This window comes from Sceloporus undulatus, chromosome 3 (assembly GCF_019175285.1).
Source record: "Sceloporus undulatus isolate JIND9_A2432 ecotype Alabama chromosome 3, SceUnd_v1.1, whole genome shotgun sequence".
NCBI classification, from domain to species: Eukaryota; Metazoa; Chordata; class Lepidosauria; order Squamata; family Phrynosomatidae; genus Sceloporus; species Sceloporus undulatus.
This window is the reverse complement of record NC_056524.1, coordinates 247,939,730-247,960,743: the sequence shown is the minus strand read 5'-3', so window position 1 is coordinate 247,960,743 and position 21,014 is coordinate 247,939,730. Positions and strand designations below refer to the sequence as shown.

General features: G+C 39.1%; 1 protein-coding gene and 1 non-coding gene across 2 annotated transcripts in view; both read left to right on the top strand.

The window, feature by feature from the left end:
• Positions 1-217: 217 nt before the first annotated feature.
• Positions 218-21,014, top strand: part of KPNA4 (karyopherin subunit alpha 4) — a 25,612-nt gene continuing 4,815 nt past the window's right edge. Inside the window, exons 1-12 of the mRNA XM_042457745.1 lie at positions 218-281; positions 2,326-2,415; positions 2,495-2,524; positions 2,607-2,659; positions 5,146-5,241; positions 5,324-5,409; positions 8,953-9,039; positions 10,508-10,677; positions 10,762-10,806; positions 11,289-11,420; positions 13,234-13,362; positions 18,161-18,265. Of these exons, the coding sequence (XP_042313679.1) occupies positions 240-281; positions 2,326-2,415; positions 2,495-2,524; positions 2,607-2,659; positions 5,146-5,241; positions 5,324-5,409; positions 8,953-9,039; positions 10,508-10,677; positions 10,762-10,806; positions 11,289-11,420; positions 13,234-13,362; positions 18,161-18,265 (1,065 nt within the window). The 5' untranslated portion in view covers positions 218-239. The remainder of the gene's footprint in view (positions 282-2,325; positions 2,416-2,494; positions 2,525-2,606; positions 2,660-5,145; positions 5,242-5,323; positions 5,410-8,952; positions 9,040-10,507; positions 10,678-10,761; positions 10,807-11,288; positions 11,421-13,233; positions 13,363-18,160; positions 18,266-21,014) is intronic.
• LOC121927484 lies at positions 13,690-14,018 on the top strand. The gene has a single exon (XR_006103249.1).

Genomic DNA, 21,014 nt, shown 5'->3' with positions numbered 1-21,014 from the left:
ATCTCTAGTTTATGTGTCATGCAAACCTATCACTGTTGGCCTAAAGTGTTTTGTGTCAGCTCATACAGCCATAATGAAGGTAGTGCAGGTCTTTAGTTTTGGGTGGTTTTAATATGAGCTCATGTGGGGAATAATTAGAAAGAACAGCAAATTTCTTTCGTGTTTTGGGTAATTTATCTATGCTTCAATAAGCATTTTGGCTAAGGAGTAATTATGTTATGTTTTAATTTTAACAGACTATGAGAAGACAGCGAAATGAAGTTGTCGTGGAATTAAGAAAGGTAAGGGCTCTTAAAACTCCTAAAAGTGTAACAGTCGTCATAGGACACAAGAGATGTGCCTTGCCTCCCTCTCTTCTGCTTATCCAGGAATGACCTGTCATTTTTCATATGCCCAGGAATGTGAGCCACAGGCAGTGATTTTGATACCCATTATGAATTTGATACCCATGGTTTCTAGCATTTTCCTATAGAGTTATAGGCTTCTTAAATTACTAGTAGTGGAAGCAACCATCTTGTCTTTTTTTTTTCTGATGGACAACTAAAGAAATTGCTCCACTAATATATCTTTGACAATATGTCAGCTGGAAAAAAGAGCTTTTATAGTTCAAGTTAGGGAGAACGCTTGTCATTTACAATAAAATCATTTTGTGCATCAGGGACTGCACTACTTTTTTTGGTATTACTCCATTTTCAAATAGAAAAAAATGATTATCTGTGGTTTTCCCTGTTTCTTGAAGTCATGCTATGAGAATCATGAGGTTGAGTTCAGTGTTTTCATGGCTCTAGCTTCTATTTCAAAGCAGGAAGCTCATCTTTAATTTGTGAGACCTACTAGAGCTCTTTACCATTGTAATGAATGTCATAAATTAATTTGTGGTCTTTGCTTTTGATCTGCGTTCCTCTAGACAGAACTTGGCTGGATGTTGAGAGAAGCAAACACCTATATGATGCTGCTGTAGTTTTTGAAAAGTGGGCTTGTTATATCAAGGGAACCTCTCATATGGGAGTCCTTGGAACATTTGTCATTGGAAGTCAAGGTTTTTTGTTCTGTTTTTTTAAAGAGATGGTGGTGCAGGTTGGGTATCCCTTATCCAGAATTTCAAAATCCTCCAAAGTTGCTCACGTGTGGCAGAGATAGTAACATCCTTGCTTTCTGATGGTTCAGTGTACACAAACCTTGTTTCATCTACAAAATTATTAAAAATATTATGTATAAAATTACCCTCAAAACAAATTAATTTCATGTTTAGACTTGGATCCCATGTCCAAGATATCTCATTATGCGTATGCAAATATTCCTAAATCTGAAATCCAAAACACTTCTGGTCCAAAGCATTTCAGATAACGGAGAATCAGCCTATAAAAAGGCCAAAACATTTGTGTCTTTCAGAGATAAGAAGAACTCTGTTGATGATGATGATCATTATTACATTTATTTATATCCTGCCCTTTCCCTAAAACTGGGACTCAGAGCAGCTTACAAGATTAGTGATGAACCTAAAGTCTGATAAGAAAGGGTGTGGGACTAAATATAAATATGGGCTTGAATTTTGTTTTATAACAATTAAAAAGCTTTTTGGCAAATGTCATATATTCCTTGCTTTTATTTTGCAACTTTAATATTATATTTTTAAAGTACCTTACAAGTTTGTAATTTATTTAAATTATAGAAAAGTGCAGATCTTGAAACATACTTTAAATGGACTAATTAGTACTTGTATGCTTTACTTAAACTCCCCTGCCTCAAAATGCACCCCAAAATAGTGAGAACAAATACTAAATGTTACTTGCTTCTGTCACTATCTGACTTTGCAAAAGAAATTTCATTATGCTGCTATTACTCCTTAAAATAACTAATTAAGGCAGTTTATAGACCGCCCCAAAAGGACGGTCTGCCACCGCCTCCATTTCCACCGCTGGGAAGCCTCAGCCTCCAAACAGGGAGGCTTCTGGGTGGCGGAAAAAGAAGCCACAAAAAGCGGCTTCTTTTTGGGTCACGCTTGCGATGCACGAGTGCGCAAATGGCGCACTCATGATGTCGCAAGCACAGGGGGCATGTGGACATTAAGCGTCCAGCACATAAAAATGGCGGCACCCATGTGTATAGGGCACCACCATTTTTACGCCCCCATCACGTGCTAGGGGTGAGGCTGGTATGGACGCTAGGTCCTCGGCCAACCCCTAGCATGTGACGGGGGCGTATTAAAGGCCCGTCTAGAACGGGCCATAGATAATTATTTGTGATGCATTACTTTCATGTTCTGAAAAAGTGAATACATTTGCCAAAAATAAATAATAAAGTTTCATATTTTGCATTTAAAAGAACAAGCGAGATGAGCATCTGTTAAAGAGAAGAAATGTACCTCATGAAGATATCTGTGAAGATTCTGATATAGATGGCGACTTCAGGGTGGTAAGAACCCGTATGCTATATGAAATAGAACATATGTATCTTTTTTTAACTAGTTCTAACACTTTGATATTTGTTGCAGCAAAACACATCTCTGGAGGCAATTGTTCAGGTAAACAACTATTTCCATTTACTTAATATTTTGTTTACACTATAAAGTCCTGAACTAAACATTTATTTTATTCATTTCATAGAATGCTTCAAGTGACAACCAAGGTATCCAATTAAGTGCAGTACAGGCTGCAAGGTAAAAGAAAAATTCATGTAAATCTCCATGTACTTTCATGACAGTTTCCCATAATTGTATAGTTTGTTCATGGAATTTGTTATATAGTTTATTAATGGAAATTGTAGTTGTATTGTGTTCTGCCTAGAAATGTTGATCCTGCAGCTATCTGCAAGGATAATTAATGAACTGCTTGTACTATGGAACACCTAGGGAACTGCAGTGGGCCTGGATGCCAATTCCCCTCCCCTCAAACCTGCCATAGCCTGCACTTTATCCTTCTTTGTGCTGCTGAATTTTGGCAATAGAAAAGCAGAAAGGCTTATTCCTGGCTTTTGAAAAACTGGTACCTCCCCAAAAAACTAATCTCCCCTTCCCCCGGTGTTCAGTAGCTGCATGGGAACTGTGCACCTTGTTCTAAAATAAAATCAAACTTTGAGGAACACAGTTCTCCTGTTACCACAGAAAAGCAATCATTTTTAACATTTTGCTTCCATGTTTTGGGCCAAGGCCACAGAAATGGGCATTGAGGCTGGCCACTGCTGAATAAGCATAAGTGGATGAAATAATTATTTGAAAGATTCCTCACTAAATATCTGTTTAATAATACAGTGGTGCCTCGGGATACGAAATGATCGGGTTACGAAATTTCCGGGATACGAAAAAGTTGGATTGGCAAAAACTGTTTCGGGTTACGAAATATTTTTCGGGTTACGAAATTCATTTCGGCGCGAAATTCAAATGCTGCAAAGTGCAGCTATAGGCTTTCCAGTGCTAACGGAAAAGTGTTTCGGGTTACGAAATTTTCGGGTTACGAAAGGAATGGCGGAACGAATTAATTTCGTAACCCGAGGCACCACTGTACACTGATCAACAACTTGATTCATTTTTTCATATGGAGAGTTTAATGAAGTAGAAATCTCACATCCTGTTCATAAAATGTGGAAAGAGGGTAGACATAAATAGATGATCTGTATGTTAATGAAAATAATATAAAGATTATTTTGAAATATCTTTAAATTATATTTTGACAGAGGCTTAATTCTATTAGTATTGGAGATTCTTTATTCAGAAGAGTTGTGACTACTTAAATGCTATCATATAATTCAGCAATTAGGTGATGGTTGGGAAACTGAGAAGCATTCATTATGAAACTGAAAAGGATTCATTGAACGGTTTCTTCAAGGCTTTTTTAAAAAGAGGAAGGAAGGGAGAGGAAAAGAGAAATGTGGTAGTACCTTTCAGACTTACTGGTTTTTACTATTGTATGAGCTTTTATGGATAAAACCCCACTTTGGATGCAGTATTGAGTGGTATTAAGGCCTTTTTATGCTGCAAGTGACAAACACAGCTACTTATTTGAAAATTGCCTTTATGTTTTTTTGTCTCAGAACACCTGAGTTTCCAATTACAGCTCTTAAAAATCAGAAAATAAATAAAACAATAACAGCAACTATATTGGAACATAAATTTTCAATCACACTTGTCCTATTTAGATAGGAACAATTCTTAAAGCATCACTGACGTCAGCATGTCTGCGTCATCAAATTAATCATTAGTTTAACCTTGACTACTGTAGGAGTAGTAGAGAATACAGCCATAATTTTTACCTTTGCTAATGTGTGAAATATAGTATGACCCCTGTATCCATGACACCATGTCTGGAAAAAAAGAGCCTCTCTAGAAATCTGGAGGTCCTACAGCAGTGATCAATTTTTGCCAGAACTATAGCATTTGCTGTTAACCAGTTTCACTTATCCATGATAACCATGGAAACAGTTCCCCTGCAAATACTGTACAATGAAATTAAAGAGATAAGCTTCCTCAAAGTGGTAGAGTTAGCCCTTCTTATACATGAATTCAAGCATCCATGGTTTGAAAATGTTAAAAAAAGTATAAATTTCAAATATCAAACCTTGATTTTCCATTTTGCTATGTCATTATATTTAATGGGACTTGAGTATCCACGGATTTTGTTATTCATGGGGAGCTTGAAACCAAACACCAGCATATAACAAGGGTCCACTGTATTTTTGGTTTACATAGTATGACAACTCTGAAACTTGTTCTATTTGAGAGATTTGCTTAGGGTTTATGAAGACTTCTGTTTGAGTCTTAAAAGCAATTTAATGGTGTCAGCGTGGGGATTTTGCTTGCCTTCAATATTTTAATGGCATTTGGATACCCGAATAATATCTAGTATTATAAAATACTGGAATTTCATAAACTCTTTGGAGTTAAATGGGAGAATTAGGGGAATATGTTTAAAAACTGTAAGGTCAGAACAATTTAAATGTTACCATAGGATTGGTGGGAAATACTAGAATAATTTGTGCTATATAATCCCTATGTTGCTATTAAGATAGAAAATCATTGTGAAATTCTACGTTGTTACTATCAACTTCCTTGGATGTAATAATTTTGAATAAAATACATTTGGAAAGTTGAACTGAGGCACTTTAAGCTTTGCATGCAACTTGATTTATTTCCATATGTTTTTACAACAGAAAACTACTCTCCAGTGATCGCAACCCACCAATTGATGACTTAATAAAATCTGGAATATTACCTATATTAGTGCACTGTCTTGAAAGAGATGACAAGTGAGTATGGGGGAAAGTTTTTACTGAAATGGATATTTAATAGTACTGAAGTGAAACTAAACTCTCATCTCTTTTTTGTTAGTCCATCTTTACAGTTTGAAGCAGCGTGGGCACTGACAAATATTGCATCTGGAACCTCAGAACAAACACAGGCTGTAGTTCAATCCAGTAAGTAAATAAGTATTTCATGTATTCATCTGTTCATGTAACTTTTGCAAAACCTGTGAAATAAATACAGTATCATATTTCTTGGTCAAGAGTGTCCACAATAGTTGCTAATGTTCCCTTTTATGCTGTGGTAGGGAACTTTTGACAGTGGGCCAGATACAGACTCTGTGTGTGTGTTTATGTGCCTTCAGGTCACTTGCTGACTTATGACAACCCCATTAATTTCATAGTATTTTCTTAGGCAAGGGGTTCTCAAAAGTGTTTTTGCTAGGTCCTTCCTCTGAAATATAGCCTACAGCACCTAGTATTTATTGGCAATCTCCCATTCAACTAAAAACCAGGGCTGATCCTGCTTAGCTTCCAAGATCAGATGGGATCTGGTGCCTTTAGGATACCATGCTTCTTATTCATTAATCTTCTTTCCCCAGCACTCAAACTGAGCTGCTGGCATAAGAACAGGTGGTCTTGTGCTTCCCTGGCAGATTGCTGTATTTTTGTGCCAGGTAGTAAGCAGGAGAATCTTTTCTCAGTTTCAGTATCTAGTGCAAAAGCGAAAAGGAGAAAGGAAAGCTTTGAGCAGTGGTGAGTAGAAAGGTAGGTGTGTGTGTATGTGTGTGAAAGAATGTGTATTAAAAGAATGGTTGTACCCACCTCCAGCATGCACCTAGTACCAGCTTTCCTGTGAGAAAGTGATCGTTGTGTGCCTTCAAATCACTTCCAGTTTATGGTAACCCTAAGGCAAACCTATCACAGGGTTTTCTTGGCAAGATTTTTCAGAGGGAGTCTGCCATTGCCTTCCTCTGTGGTTCAGAGAATGTGACTTGTCCAAGGTCACTCAGTGAGTTTCCATGGTGAGCAGGGGTTTGAATCTAGATCTCCAGAGTCATAGCCCATACACAGAACCTATCATACAGAATTAGATATGGAGGTAGAAGGCATGAAAATTGTGGGAAGAAACAAAGTATTTAAAAAGATGCAGATGACATCATATTCCTATCAGAAAACAGCAAAGATTTGGAACAATTACTGAAAGTTAAGGAAGGAAGGAAGTACAAAAGCAGGGTTACAGTGGAATATTAAAACAAAAATAATCATTGGTTTAAATAAATTGAAAGTAGGTGATGAATATGTTGAGATAGTTAAAGATTTTCTGTTCCTTGGCTAACTCAAAAATCACATTGGAAAGTAGTTTCAGAATGAAAAGAAAAGATTAGGACTTGGAGGGACAGCTACCTCAAATATAAAGATAAGTCACTTAATACTAAAATCAGAATAATCCATGCCACAGTATTCCTGATCACTGTATGGTTGTGAAAGAAGCTGTCAGGAAGAAAACCCAAATCATTTGAAGTGTGCTGTTACAAGAGATTTGTGTGGATCATGGACTGCCAAAATGACAAATAAAAGGGTCCACGAGTAAATGAAGCCTACATTCTCATTAGAAGTCAAAAAGGTGCAGGAAACAGTTTTCTCAAAAGTGTGCTTTTATTTAACTTTTATCCTTCCTTTCAAAATCTCTTAGATAAGAGCTGATCTGGATGCGGGCATTATAATAGAAAGAAATAGAAAGAGAGGTGTCCAGTGACTCTGTGGACCGTGTTAGACTGGATCATTTTGAGTTTATAAATACTGATAAGTGGACAAGATTCTTGGAAGTGTTAGTAAGCAACATATCCCCTCGATCCTTGCCCATCATGGTTGACCGCCCAGAGGATGCAACAAAAACACTATTACAATCTATAATTAATGCATCCCTCAGGGAGGGAAGATTTCCATTGAAATTAAAGCAGGCAGTTGTTAGATCACCTTTGAAAAAACCCTCCCTGGATCCCCTGGTGAGAAATAATTATAGACCGGTCTCCCTCTTACCATTCTTGGGCAAAGTGATGGAGAGGGTGGTTGCCTTCCAGTTCCAGGCTGTCTTGGATGAAGCCGATTATCTAGACCCATTTCAAACCGGCTTCAGGGCAGGATATGGAGTTGAAACTGCCATGGTCGCCTTCGTTGATGAACTCCATCTGGGCATCGACAGGGGAAGTGTGACCCTGTTGGTGCTCTTGGACATCTTAGCGGCATTCGATACCATACCCCACGGTATCCTTCTGGAACGCCTTGAGGGAGTTGGGAATTGGAGACACTGCGCTCCAGTGGCTCCGTTCCTACCTCTCGGGCAGATTCCAGATGGTGATGCTGGGGGACAGCTGCTTTTGCAAAAGAGAGCTGACATCTAGCGTCCCTCAGGGCGCCATTCTGTTCCCCCATGCTGTTTAACATTTACATGAAGCCACTGTGTGAGATCATCCGGAGGACAAGATTTGCAGTCTGGGAGTACACCTGGACCTGTCTCTGCAGTTGTCATCTCATATAGATGCGATGGCCAGGAGAGCTTGGTATCAGCTTTGGTTGATATGCCAACTTTGTCCCTACCTGGACTGAAAGGTCCTTGAAGCAGCGGTACTTGCACTGGTAATCTCTCGTTTAGATTTCTGTAATGCGCTGTACTTGGAGCTACCCTTGTATCAAGTTCAGAAGCTTCATTTGATTCAAAATGCGGCAGCCACATTGGTCATCGGTACATCTAGATTTGACCACATAACACCAGTGTTAAAATCACTTTACTGGCTGCCAATTAGCTTCTGGGTGCAATACAAGGTGTTGGTTATCACCTTTAAAGCCCTACATGGCTCGGGCCTGAGTTACTTGCGGGAACGCCTTTCCCTACACAATCTGCCCCGCACACACAGAACATCAGGAAAGTATATATTGGAACATCATAATACTAGGTTAATGACAACTTCCCAAAGGGCATTTACAGCTGCGGCTCCAAAATTATGGAACAGCCTACCAGAAGAGCTCCGTCTCATTACTACCTTAGAGGCCTTTAAGAAGGCACTCAAAACAGATCTTGTCCAACGGGCTCATCCACCAGACTCCATATAAAAGGCTGATGATTGCTCCACTCTTGACTATGACTGCTGGCTATTGAATTGTTATTTTTTAAGAGCTCATAGGAATGTTGGTTAATTCAGTATTAGTGTTTTATTGATTGTAATTGTATTATTGTACTATTTTATTGATGTAATCGCGCCTCGATCCATGGGAGAGGCGAGCAATATAAATAAACTTTATTATTATTATTATTCTCCTAAATGAGACCAAATGTGGCTCATAATATTAATTAAAACAGAATACATGAATTAAAGGCTAATAATAAAAAGTTGTTTTTTTAAAAAAAGCTACCATATTCAAACACCAGTACTTGAGATAATGTAAAATCATCTCTAATAGGACTCTGCAATTCTATAACAGTTGAATGACCAATGTGTGATTTAAGCATATCCTGTTGTTATTGTTATTATTATTATTATAATTATTATAAATCCTATTATTATTATTATTATCCTACTAATTGGTATGATTTGCAATCTTATTACTTGCAAAAGAGGAGAGACATTTCAAATGCTGCAGAATTTAAATATTTATCTTAAATGTTGGTACCAGACGTTAACTTGTGTTTCAGTAATGTATTTCTTTGTTTTGCAGATGCTGTTCCACTTTTTCTGAGGCTGCTGCATTCACCGCATCAAAATGTTTGTGAGCAGGCAGTATGGGCTTTAGGCAATATCATAGGTTAGTTACATTTTATATCAGAGTTCCAGGCAACTCTTGACAGAAAACTAATGAATTGCCTAGATTTATATTGTATTATAAAAGTTAGATTTGTCCAAAAATGGCTTGTAAATTTTCCTGCTTCTTAACTGTTCATGTGTTTTTCCCCCAAAGTATATTTTATTCAGACACATGAATGTTTAGGCAAATGAAAATTGGGAGGGGGAGAGGGAATGTAATACTGACTATTCAGGTCATCATATGCTTGTGACTATGTTGGGATTGCATTGATCCCAAGCTAACGGTAGTTTAACATTTCAGCTTTGGTATTGCAATTATGTTCATTCAGTGCATGAGTTACATTTCTTGGAAGCATGCATGCTACATTCTACATTGTTACAGTAAGCAATCAAAAGTGATTTTCCCGGTAAAATATCAAACTGTTAAATGCTTGATTTTGTACTTTTGCAAGTAAATTCTCTTTATTCTGCCACATCTGAACCAGATATGTGACCCAGTATCTAGTTTTATATCTTGTTCAGATTTATGGGCATGACACGGTACAAGAGCTATTACTGTAGTATCTTAGTGTACCCAGTGTAATAAAATATCCAGGACGTTGCACTAGGAGCATGGTCATTTGATTGAACACCAATTTTTTTTAGTTGTTGATAGCATAGCATACATAGTGATTTAATTTTTCAACATACAGGTGAAGACAACTCTGATAAAGTGTATTGGATTTATTTTCTTTTTATTTATTTCATTTTGTGTACACTTGGGAAACTAAATATACTTATTCATGCTTATCCATCCCTATGTTCCTTAAACATAGGGTTCACTTTTGTGCTAAAATTACCAGCTTTACAATACAATGCAGAGAAGTAGGGGGAAGAGGCTGGCTAAGACTTAAAAAAATGAAGAGCTATATCGTAGATCAAAGGCATCCTCTACTGCTCTAGAAGATGGGACTAGAACAGTATCTGAAGTTACATGAGTGTATATTAGTTGTATGCTTGGATAAGTTTATTAAGGGCAACAACATTTTTACCATGAAGCTAGTAACTGGGGTGGGGGTCTCTTACCAAAGTCTTCAAGCTGAAGCTTGATATCCATCTGTTCTGGCTGCTTTAGCTTTGAATGTCTTGCCTCAAGCAGATGGCTTACAAAAATGATTCCCAACTTTTGGCCAGATGTTTTAAACTTCAATTCACAGAAGCCTCAGCCACAGTGCTCCTTGTAAGAGTTGTGGTCCAAAATAGCTGGAAGACTAAAGGTTGAAAATCACTATCCTATAATGCCTCCTGCAACTCTGATTCTAAGAGCCAGCCATTTTGAAACTTTCTAGCAGCTATTCTTGCTTGCCTTTGCATAGATATAGGTGCCTAAAATTTCAGTCTCAAAAGTGAGATATTCTGTAAATGGAAGGAAGTTCAGCTAGGCATCTACCATACTGTTTTATCTACAAACTCCTTAAATGTTTATGCAGGTGATGGACCCCAGTGTAGAGATTATGTAATTAGTCTTGGAGTGGTGAAGCCTCTTCTGTCATTCATCAGCCCATCTATTCCAATAACTTTCTTAAGAAATGTTACTTGGGTAATGGTGAACTTGTGCCGCCACAAAGATCCACCTCCACCAATGGAAACCATTCAGGAGGTAAACTACTTCATTGTTTGTTGAAGTTTTGTCACCTTGAATTGCATTGCAGAATTTGTAATACCCTTTTTCTGTTTCTCATAGATTCTCCCAGCACTCTGTGTTTTAATTCACCACACAGACGTAAATGTGAGTATCAGAGTATTTCACAAGTAATTTACTGATTAACTGTGATCAAATATTTAAAAAGCGATCCTTGTTCAATTTACAAGCAACATCATCTCATATGCTTATTTGTAAGCAAGCACTGAGGTGGTGGTGCATAAGAGTACAAATTTGAGATAGTTAAAATATGTGTCCTAATTGGATACTGAAAGATTGTGAACATCTTTTAGTATTACTTATAATATTTCAGGTGGAAATGTTAGAAGAAATAAGTGTGAAACAAAATTAGTAAAGGCTTTCACCAGATAGGGCTATAAATTACATTTCTGTTTAATTACCTTGCCATATTTTGTAGCATGTCACAGCAGATGTAATATATTAAAGGTGCGGAAAGAACATAATTATCTTAAATTTAAAATGTTACTATTTTTGATATGTACCTGATTGTCTTATGGAATTTTGTCTGCTTGTATTAGTCTGATAAAGTGTATTTCTAAACTTATTAGATATTGGTAGATACAGTCTGGGCCCTCTCCTACCTAACTGATTCAGGCAATGAACAGATTCAGATGGTGATAGATTCTGGAATAGTTCCACATTTGGTTCCTCTTCTCAGCCATCAGGAAGTTAAAGTACAAGTGAGTATTCTACAAACTTCCTTTATCTGAACACACACAAATCAGACTGTGTATATTTCAGAATGTGTTTTCTGAAGTTTGTCAAGTTTAGAAATGTAAAATGTTCTAATTTAATGTTTCTCTGTTTAGTATGGAGTGGGATTCTGAATAAATATAGGGAGAGCTTAGATTCTGTGGTTGTTAGCATTCAATAGGACTATTAGTTGATAGGATTTACTGAATAACTGTGTGGCTTTTAACAAGATATGCCTGAATATGCATATTATGTACTGTTATGTCAAGGAGAGAAGATGGGTTATTATGCATCCTGTAAAAAGTTCATACATTATTGGAAAATATTTTTATTGGGTTTTTTGATCATTTAGATATTAAAGCATACTATTTTTAATTGTCATGATTGGTAAGAAAGATATTTTTTAAACATTTATCTCTTTTTTAAAATCATATAGTGATATAAATTATTCCCATTTGCTTATTATGTATAAATCAAAATGGGTTAGAATAGTTTTTGGGTCCTTACATTTTCATTTTTGATTTTTCAATACAACTGTAAGAAGTCACTGTTGCCATATGCTCTATCTGCTGTGTAACTTCTAAGTTATCAAGAAATACTAACTTGTCACTCCATCGTAGTCAAAACGTCATAATTTGTTTGAACCATTATTTTTGTTCTCCTAAAATGGTAATACTATAGTCATCCCTCGACATTCATGGCTTTGAAACTTGAGGTTTTGATTACTTGTATGGTTAGGTCTGCTGCACGCGCACTTCTCCTTCTCCTTCTTGGGTTTTTCCCCTGGGGAGGGAAAAAGCCAAGAAGGAGAAGCCGGGAAGGGTGCATGTGTCAAACCCGCCCCTTCCAGGATGGATAGTTGTCTTTCCTCAGGCAGCTATCTGCCCTGGAAAGGAGGAGGAGGATCGATCCCCCCTTTCCAGGCCAGATAACTGCCTTAATCCACCCTTCTATTGGGTGAGAGTTACTTGCGGTTTTTCTTGCACCCCTAAGCCTTGCAAATGTGGAGGGACCACTGTATACACAGCAGCTTTTTCTTCAAGAATCCTGGAACCTTTTCTTATCGGACTATCAGAGATCAAATTTAGAAGAAATATCTTTAATATGATAGAGCATATACCGTATTTTCTGGCATATAAGGCGACTGAGTGTATAAGACGACCCCCAAGCTGCAGACCGGCAGCGTCCCTGGCCTCCTATGGGCCGAAGTAAGGGGGTCTCTTGCCCACACGTGCCGGCTTGAGGGGGCCTCTGTGGAGGCCTGGAAGGTGGGTACTGCGGCTGGGCTCTCTCTCGCCACCATTTCTGGAAAAGGCAGCGGAGAAGCGGCTCCAGAGCCAATCAGGCCGAGGGAAAGAGCCGGCCCCTTATTCCTTGCCACCGTTGCCTGGGATACTCCGCTCCTCCAGCAGCTTCCGCGGCGGACTTCAGCTGGAGGAGCGGAGTATCCAGGGTGGCGGCGGCGAGGAATAAGGGGCCGGCTCTTTATCTCGGCCCAACCGGCTCTGGAGCTGCTTCTCTGCCACCTTTTCCAGCAATGGAGGCGAGAGAGAGCCCGGCCGCGGTGCCTGCTGGAACAGGAACTGCAAGGACCCCAGAGACAGAGAGGTGGCTACACCATACACCCCCGACATATAAGAAAGGGGTAAAAAGTCGTCTTATACGCTGGAAAATACAGTAGATAACTACTTCAGGCTTTTGTCAGTTAAACTCCAGTAGCCCTTCCAATCTGATGCTTGGTTTTTTAAACATGTTAGTCCAGCCACTAGCTTTTAACTTTTAAAATGTTTTGCTTTTCAGACTGCTGCACTCAGAGCTGTAGGCAATATTGTTACTGGTACTGATGAACAGACCCAAGTAGTTCTGAACTGTGAAGCTCTTTCACACTTCCCTGCTCTATTGACACACCCCAAAGAAAAAATTAATAAGGTATGTAGGTCTATGGCACTGAATTCACAAACTAAATTATAACCCTGTTGTACATTTGAAAAATTGATACCAGGTACCATTACGTGATCTCTCTATTGTTAAAAAATTGTGTGTTAATGGTCATGCCTTTTATTTAAAAAGTAGTTTTTACGTTATTGATTTTAAATTATAGTTCTTAGTTTCTAAGGCGTATCATTTGAAACAACAAGAAAACTTCTGGAATATGGTAGAGGTTTGTGGTAACTCCTGAATTTCAATTGTCATCGTGTAGTGAGTAGACAGAACTAGCAGTTTATTTTTAGCCAACACCTGCATTAATCTGACTCTTGGAAATGATGAAATAGAGGTCATGAGGTGGATGTGCTGTGTGTATGCGGGAGGATGGAAATCTTTATTTAAATGGAAAAGTAGAAGGGGTGGGTGGAGTGTGTGTGTGTGCTCATGCATGTATGTAGAAGCTCTATATGGTGCAAATTATGGGTACTGAAAGACACTGCTGATTTCGGAGTGCATCTGAGGAGTTGCAAAATCATGGGGTCTTTACTGCAACATTGCCAATGATTAGAGACCCAATTAAGCTCATAATTTGCATCAAGGAATTTTAAACCTCTAACAGGTTCATTTTGTCATACAAAGGAACTTGTGATCTGATCTAAGGGTTCAGTTTAATGTTCAGAGGTATGGTTTGGTGAAGAAAACCTTTCATGCTGAAGAAGTATAAGGAATGCTGTAAAAAAGAGTTAAAAGAAAAATGTAAATACTTTTGATCTGTTATTGTTGTTGTTATCATCAGCATTGGAACCGTTATAAACCTTTCTGGTTTATAACCATCCAAAGCAGTGAACTAAGAAAAACACAAACCATAAAGTTAATATGATATAAATACTCAAATACTACCCCTAAAGCATTAAAGAAAATACAGTTCAGCCACTTCAGAAAGTTTTTCAGGCAGCAACAAACCAACAGAATATATTAATTGAAAGACGTTTTAAACCATTGAGTTTTCTAAGCCTTTTAAATATCACAGTTGAGAGGTTTGGTTTAAAAATTGTAATTTATACATTGCCACAGATATGAACTACAGGTTGAGTCTTCCTTATGCAGACTTCCAAAATCTAAATTTTCCAAAATACAAAAATGTCTACATGGGAACCTGAGATAAAATAAATCTGCACTGCAGAAATAATCCAGTGTGACACCATAGCATGGCTCAGTGCTATGGAATTCTGGGAATTGTAGTTTTGTGGACATTTAGCCGTCTCTGTTAGAGAGCTCTGCTGCTACAACAAACTATAATTTTCAGAATTCCATAGCATTGAGCCAGGGCAGTTATAGTGGTGTCAGACTGGATTATTTCTGCAGTGTGGGTGCAACAGGCAGTTTTGCTTTCTGATGGTTCATTGTATGTAGGGTTGCCATAAGTCTGGACCTCCAAACTGGGACAAATGTAGGACAAAATTTTCGAATGTAGGGCACATTTTTTTAAAAATGGAGGACACACGGAAAAAAATTGATGGTTTTAAAAAAATGTTAATATAAATACATGTTTCTTAGGCATGATCAAAATGGAGGACATTTGGGCATTATTCATAGACAGATGACAGAAATGTACTTCCCTTTCTGGCCACTCCCCTCCCCCCATTCCAAACAGCACATTTGGGCATTGAACATGGCTTTACTTAACATGGCAATCTCTTGCATATTTCAGAGGCTTATTCCATAACCAAACTCTTTGGGTTTCACACTGAATATGTCAAGGTGATTTAACAAGAAGTGGGTTTGCCCTCGGATTCAACTGTACTTCTCAGAAGTGTGTACTTGGTCAAGGGACTTTGGGTTTTTTTCACTGCACATGAGTTTGTAAAAATCAGAGCAACTTACATTGGTCGTGCCTCAGAAGCTGGCTCATATCATCATCATCACTATCCTCTTCCTCCTCCTCCTCTTCGTCTTTCCTCCCTCCTTCCTTCCTCCCCCTTCCTCCTTCCTTCCTTCCTCCTTCCTTCCTCCCTCCTCCTCCTCCCTTCCTTCTTCCCTCCTTCCTCCCTTCCTCCCCTTTCCTCCTTCCTCCCTCCTCCCTTCCTTCTTCCCTCCTTCCTTCCTCCTTCCTCCTTTTTTCCACCCTCCTTCCTCCTCCCTTCCTTCCTTCCTCCCTCCTCCTCCTCTGCCTCCCAGCCCAGGCCCAAGCAGAGGAGGAGGTGGGTGGGTGCCTTGGCGTGCTCCCGCCCGCGCGCCAAGGCAGGAGGCAAGCAGCCACCCACCTCCGCCTCAGCCTCCTCCTCTGCCTCCACCTCCCGGACCCAAGGAAGTGTCCAGCGCGGAGGCGCGCCAGGCGGAGGAGGTGGTGGGTGACTGCCGCCAGTGCTTGCTGCCTTGGTACGCGCGCACAGGGAACACCAAGCCAGGCAGGCGCCTCTGCCTCCTCCTCCGCTTGGCGCGGCCTGCAACGGAGGAGGAGGAGGTGCGCCTCCTGCCCGCGCCTGCGCCACCCTCCCCACCTCCCCCCCGCACACTGCCTCCTCCTTCGCCTCCTCCACATGGCCGCACGGCCTGGAACGGAGGAGGAGGAGGAGGTGGGTGGCGCAGCCACGCGGGGAGGTAGGGGAAGGTGGGTTGGCGCTGCGCGGGCCCCAAACCGGGAGGCTGGGGGCCAAACCGGACTGGGACCGGGAGGGGGCCCCCAAAAGCGGGTTTGTCACGGGGGCCGCCAGGTTATGGCATCCCTAATTGTATGCAAACATGTTTTCATGCACAAAATTATTAAAAATATTGCATACTGTATGTGTATAAGGTATGTGTATAAGGTATATACAAAACATAAATGAATTTGATTGTTAGACTTGAGTCCCATCTCCAAGATATCTTACTATGTATATGTATGTATTTCAAAATTCGAAAAACTCCGTCATCCAATACACTCCTGATCCCAAGCATTTCAGAAAAGGGAGACTCAACCTGTAATTATATCCACAAAATATATAATGCAAGTTGGTCACAGACAGCACTTAAAGACCATACCATTAGATTTCCTGGACCTCCATTCAGTAGGCCTCTCAATATCCAAAACAATAACTTTTGAAAAAATTATGCAGATAGAGTGGTGATAGTGAAGTAAATTTATTGCAACGCTATTGTCAAAAATGAACTTGAAAATGAATACTTTCTTGTGTTCTTTAGGAATCTTTTGTCACTTGTTCTCCTTATTGAGCCAATCATTTCTTTGCTTTTGGTTCTTCAGAATACTAAGAAAAAAATTAGCTGTCTTTCTAAACTGAGCTATGTTTGGAAATTATTATTTTTTGGCCCCATAACCCATTTATAGGTGTCTATAAGTATAGTACTAGAGAGGAGTCTGTCACATTCCAGATAATTTCACATTGGTAAAATGTACCAATTTTAAACTCATTCAGAAATGCTTGTCTTCCCTACATTTGTGTGTGTCTTGTTTATAGTTAATATATTAAAGGAATTAAAACACTAATCAGAAGAAAATTAAGCCAAGGATTCCTAGATAAATATCAGTTTTTTGTGAGTTGCAGTGGGAAGCAAAAATTGAATAAGCAAATAAGTGTTTTAATTAACTGGATATGAGCCATTTACAGTGGGTCCTTGGTATCTGCTGGAGTTAGGTTCCAAGACCACCTGAGGTTACCAAAATCTGTGGATGGTCAAATTCCATTACAGTGGTGCCTCGGGTTACGAAATTAATTCGTAACGCGGCCGCCTTCGTAAGCCGAATTGCCATAGGCGCTAATGGGGAAAAGCCGCGATTCCGTGCGAAAAAGCCGAAAAAAGCACCAAAAGTTTTTTCGTAACCCGAAAAAACATTCGTAACCCGAAACAATAATTCCCTATGGGATTTTTTCGTATCCCGAAAATTTCGTAACCTGGGTATTTCGTATCCCGAGGTACCACTGTATATACAATGGTGTAGTAAAATGATGTTCCTTATATTCAATGTTAAAATCAAGGCTTGCTTTTTGGATTTTTTTCAAATAATGTTGAGCCAGAATCCATGGATACGGATTGCCGAGTGTATTATGTGTATGTCCAATTTATTTTTATGTCATTTGTTACTGGAACACTGTCTAAAGGTATAAATTTTCAGATGTTGGTAGTTCATTACTCTATACTAAAAGAAGAGTTAATTACTCTCAATTGGCCGAGTGCCCAAACTGCAACCCCAAACCCACTTATTTATTGCAAAGTGCCATGTCCCTCTGGCTTTCTAGTAACAAACTCTGGCAAACTCTGTGCTGGGACGATGGCACATGTGCCCACAGAGAGGGCTCTGAGTGCCACCTCTGGCACACGTGCCATAGGTTGGCCATCACTGTTCTGAAATATTGTAACATAATACTATTAGGCTAAGGTTTTACTAAATGAATTAAAAAGGAGTACTTTTTAAAAATTCTATAATCTTAGTGACTATCCAGTCTTAAGAAGAAATGCATTGGGGTGGTCTGTTTTGTGCACAAGATGGCCTCTTTATATGCAGAAATGCCAGGAGGCTGTGGACTTCATACCCCTGGGGTATTATTTCCTCAGAGAGCAAGTCTGGTTGGTAGTATACAGACTTGTCTACTGCCCAGCTGGTGTCCTGTTAATATTCAACATGAAATCTAAGGTAAGCTAAGTAATTTCAGTCAAAGAGTGTTGATTGCCAAAATGAGTTTGTTTTAAAGTTTTGCTTTAGTTCTCTATAAAAGTATGTAGCTCTGGAGAAGTCAGTTTATATTTTCATTGTCTGTATTATTTCTTTCCAGTATTTTAAAATTATAATTTGTTGTTGTTTCAGGAAGCTGTATGGTTCCTATCTAACATCACTGCAGGGAATCAGCAGCAAGTCCAGGCAGTGATAGATGCTAACCTTGTACCAATGATAATACACCTTTTAGATAAGGTTAGTCTCTCTCTCTCTCTCTCTCTCTCTCTCTCTCTCTCTCACACACACACACACACACACACACACACACACACAAACACACACACACACTCACCAAGATTTTGTTTTGCTGTAGAGAAACATTTTTAGAGCAAGTTATCTGATGCATAGAGATCTTTGTAGTGCATTAATGTAATACAAGTTGCTTGTTAAAGCCTATGTACAAATGCTTGGAGGAGTCTGCATTGTGTCGTGGTTTTTGTTTTGGACTACATCTCTGAAGACCAGGGTTTGAGTCCTCACTCGGCCATAGAAACACACTAGGTGACCATTCTCTCAACCTTAGGAAGGCAAAGACAAACCTTCTCTGAATAAATCTTGCCATGAAAACCTTCAGAATAAGGTTGCCATAAGTCAGAAACTACTTAAATGCACATTACAACAATAAATGCGATGTAGATTTATATCTTGCTTGACTATATGCTGCTCAGGCATGTTGTTTTTTGTGTGTCTCTATTACCAAGAGGGAGAAAAGGTGAGGCATTTAAGTAATTAAAGAATTGGAGAATAAAAGAGCCTCTCCCCCACCCCACCCCAGTTGTAAAGCTCAGTTTTAATTGAGAGAAAAAAGTTAGTGAAAGAGTTTAATCCTGGGCTGATTTATTTGAATTTGCCAACTCACCCCCTTTTTCCTTCAAAATTAGAACCAAAAATGAATTGCTTATGTAGACTTAACATCTCACTTCACTTTATATGCTCAGGCATGTTGTGGAGCAAGGGATGGGAACTATATCCATGAATTTGATTGACTCTTAACTCCTACCATTGCAATATATCTTGTGCATAATAAATGTTTTAAACCTTCAAACTTTACACTACAATAGAAAATTGGTCATTACATAACAATTTTTATAAAGTCAGCCATCTTCTGGTAATCTTTTGTTGAGGAGGTATTTTAAAAAGATGCTATCTAACTCTTGGAAGTAGCACACTGAAAATTCTAATATAGAACTATCTTGAATATTTTATCCTTGAAATTATTTGTTAAATTGTAGCTTGATCTATACATTCTAATAGCAAACATTCATTTCCAAAACAAAAATCTGTTAGTGATGGAGAAGGCATGAAATTAAAAGATGAGCACATAAGAGGGTCTTTTTACTATTCTGTTGAACCTCTCCAAATCCCTACTCATTTTGTTTTCCTCAACATTTTTTAAATCTTGAATGTTTTCATCACATATTTGTATCCCGATTTTGCTCCCATTTGATGGGCAGCTGGTATTTTGCCTGGGACTTGGTTTACGTTGAAGGGCTAGAATATTTGGCCTCATATTCCTAGGTCTGATGAGGACAGACTAACATATTATTTCCGGGTAAGTTTTGGATAGAAGCTGCTACCACTGACATGGACCTATCTTTCCTGGTTTTGCAAACAAAAGAACCAAAATGCTGCATAGGCAGCAGGTAGCAGGTGCCATTGATTTTACCTTAGGTCTGTCCCTTCTCCTGCAACTGTGTATGCAAGCATCAGATACTACTAGAATAGTTCCAGCATCCTGAGTTTAAATTATGTATACTGGTTTTGAGGTATAAGACACTTCCATTACTCATTTTTGCTCTGGCCACAAACATAGAGAGGCATGGTTTATATGAATACTGACACCTTCCTTCTGAGTATACCTCATCTGGGTTGTTAAAAAATACCTGCACACTACACAGGATATTAATAGGTGTGTTTCTCGTGGCCATATTATCTGACTAGTTGAGCTCCTAAGTAATGGAAAGATGAATAGTAAGTGGTACATAGTGCCTTGCTAGTTTGTGGTAAGGCTGCAGCAAATCAGAACTCTCATCTTGATTTTAGCATACATATATGGATTTGCTTTTCTCTGCTTTGGTTAGGCTTACTTGTACCACCATTCAGAGACAGGTAAGGAAAACAGAAATGTGACCTAAATTCAAAGGCTGATCAGTTTATTCATGCATAGTCATCTTCCCTTGGGTAGTTCTTTCTTTGGCTCTTTACCTTTGCTCTCTTTCTTGTTCATTCTTTATTCTTGCAATAATATACTGTAATCCCTATTACGCTGTATTTTGCTAATTTTTCTGTTCATTATTCAGTTGTCCCCCACTCCTCCCCTTATTTCCTTTTCCTGTGATGGCTCCAGCAAGGTGACAGGTCAGAGGCTCTCACAGTGAAAAAGAAAAGGCTGCAAGATTGCTTGGTGTCCGACAGAGTCGATCACAAATAATCAAAAGGAAATCATCCTGACTCAAGCCCTGATGGTTCAAGCCATTCTGCAAGCTGTGATGTCTCTGTTTGTGTGGAGCACAAGCTCTCAGCCTGCTGTTAAAGCCCCTTCAGCATGCAAGTAGAGGGGAGGATGCTGCTATAAGGCTGCATGTATTGAGGACCACACATGTGATGGAGATGCATGTTTGAAGCAGTAGTGGAGTTATTAAGCAGCAGGAATAAAGGAAATGCAGTAGGCAGTTTTTCCTGAACAGCAGACAGTTTTACTGATGGTGCACCTGAGTTTCTCCAACATCTGTATCAAGGCTGTGTTCCAAGAAGCTTGGGGGCAAGATTCCTGCTCCGCTTTTCTATATAGATTGCCTCCATTAGAGTAGATCCATTCACCATTTTTCAGTCTGCTCCTTCTTTCCATGCTTTTTGTGTCTGAGAGGTGGAGAAGACAAGTGAATGCTTTTTTAAACACTGTTGTAATCTTCCTCTTTTTCTGACAATGATCAGCTCTGGTCAT